Source organism: Eptatretus burgeri, chromosome 12, assembly GCF_056783735.1.
Source record: "Eptatretus burgeri isolate ZD-2024b chromosome 12, Ebu_testis_v1, whole genome shotgun sequence".
Lineage (NCBI taxonomy): Eukaryota > Metazoa > Chordata > Myxini > Myxiniformes > Myxinidae > Eptatretus > Eptatretus burgeri.
Genome location: NC_140972.1, coordinates 15,974,384 through 15,979,383, shown reverse-complemented (window position 1 = coordinate 15,979,383; position 5,000 = coordinate 15,974,384). Strand labels below are relative to the sequence as shown.

The window sequence follows — 5,000 nt, the reverse complement described above, 5'->3', positions numbered from 1 at the left end:
TTTTTTAATGCCACGAATAAACTTTGCTATATACACGGTGATGAAAGATGTGGTAAAGTTTCATCGAAAACCTATGTGTAGTTTCAGAGAAGAAGTTGCGAGTATTTGTGGATGGACGGACGGACGGACAGACAGATGATGCACCATCCCATAAGCTCCTGGAAACTACGTTCTCGGTGAGCTAAAAACATCGGTGAACCACGTCTCAAAACCTCGGGGGAACCACGTCTCAAAAGCTCAGGTGAACCACGTCTCAAAACCTCGGGGGAACCACGTCTCAAAAGCTCGGGTGAACCGCGTCCCAAAAGCTCGGGTGAATCGCGTCCCAAAAGCTCGGGTGAACCGCGTCCCAAAAGCTCGGGTGAACCGCGTCCCAAAAGCTCGGGTGAACCGCGTCCCAAAAGCTCGGGTGAACCGCGTCCCAAAAGCTCGGGTGAACCGTGTCCCAAAAGCTCGGGTGAACCGCGTCTCAAAAGCTCGGGTGAACCGCGTCCCAAAAGCTCGGGTGAACCGCGTCCCAAAAGCTCGGGTGAACCGCGTCCCAAAAGCTCGGGTGAACCACGTCTCAAAACCTCCGGGGAACCACGTCTCAAAAGCTTGGGTGAACCACGTCCCAAAAGCTCGGGTGAACCGCGTCCCAAAAGCTCGGGTGAACCGCGTCCCAAAAGCTCGGGTGAACCACGTCTCAAAAGCTCGGGTGAACCACGTCTCAAAAGCTTGGGTGAACCACGTCCCAAAACCTCGGGTGAGCCACATCTGAAAAGCTCGGGTGAACCTCGTCTCAAAAGCTTGGGTGAACCACGTTCCAAAAGCTCGGGTGAACCACGTCTGAAAAGCTCGGGTGTACCTCGTCTCAAAAGCTCGGGTGAACCACGTCTCATAAACTTGGGTGAACCTCGTCTAAAAAGCTCGGGTGAACCACGTCTCATAAACTCGGGTGAACCAAGTCTCAAAAGCTCGGGTGAACCATGTCTCAAAATCTTGGGTAAACCACGTCTCAAAACCTCGGGTAAACCACGTCTCATAAACTTGGGTGAACCTCGTCTGAAAATCTCGGGTGAACCTGTCTCAAAACCTTGGGTAAACCAGGTCTCAAAAGCTCAGGTGAACCACGTCTGAAAACCTCGGGTGAACCAAGTCTTAAAAGCTCGGGTGAACCAAGTCTCAAAATCTCAGGTGAACCAAGTCTGAAAACCTCGGGTGAACCAAGTCTTAAAAGCTCGGGTGAACCAAGTCTCAAAATCTCGGGTGAACCAAGTCTCAAAATCTCGGGTGAACCAAGTCTCAAAATCTCGGGTGAACCACGTCTCAAAAGCTCAGGTGAACCAAGTCTGAAAACCTCGGGTAAACCATGTCTCAAAAGTTCAGGTGAAACAAAGTCTTAAAACGTCGGGTGAACCAAGTCTCAAAACGTCGGGTGAACCAAGTCTCAAAAGCTTGGGTGAACCACGTTTCTAAAGTTTGGTTGAACCACGTTTCAAAAACTCAAGTGAACCAAGTCTCAAAACCTCGGGAAGGGTTTTTGCTTTTGAAAGTGCCAAAAAGGTGATTCGTGTTCGACATTGTTCAAGTATATAATTCAATTGATAAAAAAGAAGATTTTAAAGTTTGCGGAAAAACAAATTTGGAAGTTGACCACATTTGATGCAGAGTCTTTTACCGAATACCAGCTTCTTTAACACCATACATTAGTTATCCGTACCTGTTGTTTGTGTCCTATATAGCGTCCTTAAAAACAGCGAGTCTCCTGTTTGGAATATTTTTTCAATATCTTTTGACCGTCAAACAGGTAGACAGGGTCAAAATATTATGTCTCTCCTCGGTGCGCGTGTGCGATCAGGACGAATTCAGAGGCAACGCACCGATAAACTACAGGTTCCTTTTCTGATCCATGTTCTAAATACAAGATTCAATTGAAATGAAGTTGTTCCTCGATCATAAAGTGACGTTTGTAGACAGAAGGACAGACAGAATGAAGTGAACCAATTGCTTAACACCGCTTCTCGCTTCATGTGCGTGGAGTGACGAAGCACGATTACACACAGGTGCGCGCACGCACGCAAACACATCTTCAGATTATACCTCCTACTTCATTTAACAAGCATATCACATTGAAAAAAATGGAAACGACCAATACATGTGTCACATATTTCACTCCTTTAAACTGAGAATGGCGAGGCTGTACGTGTGAAAATGAAAGAAAATGGTAAACGCACCCTTTTCCAGAAGGGCTCAGACGTATATTGCGCCAGCAGGTCTGATCGGCTTCGACGTGCACGTCGTATTCACGCACATCATTCACCTCCTTAATCCGGCCCAGTATCACCTTCGCTACAAACATCATGATCATCTGTAAAACGAGATCGGATGCATAAACGAGTTAAAAAAAAATTACCACTGGAAAGGCAGTGATCTACTGAAGCAAGAAAATCAGGTGTTTTGTGGGTGTCGCCATGCGTAGCCTCAGCTTTGCTCACCATGAACCAGTACAGGTTAATAAGTGTAATGGCAAAGAGCAATATATTGAAGAAGAAGTAGAAAGGGATGTCAGGAACAGTTTGCAGGCTGGTAATGCAAGTGGCATAGAGGACCTTCAGAGGGAACCAGTAGAGTCGGAACACAAACCTGAAGAAATAGGAAGATTGTATTTTAAAAAATTTTTTTGTATTTCGGACATTGGGTGGTGATGCATATTTGCCAATCGTGAACGAATGATTATTCCGATATGCACTTTACTTAATTTAGCCAATGAAAAGGAGGAAACACCAACGGCAGAGTAGAAATGAGAGTGAGATCAAGCAAGAAGAGGAATGGGAAAGCAGGAAGGAAACAGAAAAAGAACAAAAAAAAGAGAGAGAGAGAGAGAACGAGAGAGAGAGAACGAGAGAACGAGAGAGAGAGAGAGAGAACGAGAGAACGAGAGAGAGAGAGAGAGAACGAGAGAACGAGAGAGAGAGAGAGAGAACGAGAGAACGAGAGAGAGAGAGAGAGAGAACGAGAGAGAGAGAGAGAGAACGAGAGAACGAGAGAGAGAGAGAGAGAACGAGAGAACGAGAGAGAGAGAGAGAGAGAACGAGAGAACGAGAGAGAGAGAGAGAGAGAACGAGAGAACGAGAGAGAGAGAGAGAGAGAGAGAGAGAACGAGAGAGAGAGAGAGAGAGAACGAGAGAACGAGAGAGAGAGAGAGAGAGAGAGAGAGAGAACGAGAGAGAGAGAGAGAGAGAACGAGAGAACGAGAGAGAGAGAGAGAGAACGAGAGAACGAGAGAGAGAGAGAGAACGAGAGAACGAGAGAGAGAGAGAGAGAACGAGAGAACGAGAGAGAGAGAGAGAGAGAGAGAGAGAGAGAGAGAAGGAGAGAGAAGAGAGAACGAGAGAACGAGAGAGAGAGAGAACGAGAGAGAGAGAGAACGAGAGAGAGAGAGAGAACGAGAGAGAGAGAGAGAGAGAGAACGAGAGAACGAGAGAGAGAGAGAGAGAGAACGAGAGAACGAGAGAGAGAGAGAGAGAGAGAACGAGAGAGAGAGAGAGAGAGAACGAGAGAACGAGAGAGAGAGAGAGAGAGAGAGAGAGAACGAGAGAACGAGAGAGAGAGAGAGAGAACGAGAGAACGAGAGAGAGAGAGAGAGAACGAGAGAACGAGAGAGAGAGAGAGAGAACGAGAGAACGAGAGAGAGAGAGAGAGAACGAGAGAACGAGAGAGAGAGAGAGAGAGAGAACGAGAGAGAGAGAGAGAGAACGAGAGAACGAGAGAGAGAGAGAGAACGAGAGAACGAGAGAGAGAGAGAGAGAACGAGAGAACGAGAGAGAGAGAGAGAGAACGAGAGAACGAGAGAGAGAGAGAGAACGAGAGAACGAGAGAGAGAGAGAGAACGAGAGAACGAGAGAGAGAGAGAGAACGAGAGAACGAGAGAGAGAGAGAGAGAACGAGAGAACGAGAGAGAGAGAGAGAGAACGAGAGAACGAGAGAGAGAGAGAACGAGAGAACGAGAGAGAGAGAGAGAGAACGAGAGAACGAGAGAGAGAGAGAGAGAGAACGAGAGAACGAGAGAGAGAGAGAGAACGAGAGAACGAGAGAGAGAGAGAGAGAACGAGAGAACGAGAGAGAGAGAGAGAGAACGAGAGAACGAGAGAGAGAGAGAGAGAACGAGAGAACGAGAGAGAGAGAGAGAGAACGAGAGAACGAGAGAACGAGAGAGAGAGAACGAGAGAACGAGAGAGAGAGAGAGAGAACGAGAGAACGAGAGAGAGAGAGAGAGAACGAGAGAACGAGAGAGAGAGAGAGAGAGAACGAGAGAACGAGAGAGAGAGAGAGAACGAGAGAACGAGAGAGAGAGAGAGAGAACGAGAGAACGAGAGAGAGAGAGAGAGAGAACGAGAGAACGAGAGAGAGAGAGAGAGAGAACGAGAGAACGAGAGAGAGAGAGAGAGAACGAGAGAACGAGAGAGAGAGAGAGAGAACGAGAGAACGAGAGAGAGAGAGAGAGAACGAGAGAACGAGAGAGAGAGAGAGAACGAGAGAACGAGAGAGAGAGAGAGAGAACGAGAGAACGAGAGAGAGAGAGAGAACGAGAGAACGAGAGAGAGAGAGAGAGAAGGAGAGAACGAGAGAGAGAGAGAGAGAGAAAGAGAGAGAGAGAGAGAGAACGAGAGAACGAGAGAGAGAGAGAGAGAGAGAGAACGAGAGAACGAGAGAGAGAGAGAGAGAACGAGAGAACGAGAGAGAGAGAGAGAGAACGAGAGAACGAGAGAGAGAGAGAGAACGAGAGAACGAGAGAGAGAGAGAGAGAACGAGAGAACGAGAGAGAGAGAGAGAGAACGAGAGAACGAGAGAGAGAGAGAGAGAGAGAGAACGAGAGAGAGAGAGAGAGAGAGAGAGAACGAGAGAGAGAGAGAGAGAGAGAGAACGAGAGAGAGAGAGAGAGAGAGAGAACGAGAGAGAGAGAGAGAGAGAGAGAGAGAGAGAGAGAGAGAACGAGAGAGAGAGAGAGAGAACGAGAG

The 5,000-nt window shown here is 47.7% G+C and overlaps 1 protein-coding gene across 2 annotated transcripts in view; it reads right to left on the bottom strand.

The window, feature by feature from the left end:
- The window catches only part of LOC147015156 (ceramide synthase 1-like), a 68,232-nt gene that overhangs the window by 12,689 nt on the left and 50,543 nt on the right, over nucleotides 1-5,000 (bottom strand). For both annotated transcript variants that reach the window (XM_085849667.1, XM_085849668.1), the window contains 2 exons: nucleotides 2,478-2,625; nucleotides 2,217-2,350 (listed from right to left, as the gene is read on the bottom strand). In XM_085849667.1, coding sequence (XP_085705793.1) covers nucleotides 2,217-2,350; nucleotides 2,478-2,625 — 282 coding nt within the window. The remainder of the gene's footprint in view (nucleotides 1-2,216; nucleotides 2,351-2,477; nucleotides 2,626-5,000) is intronic.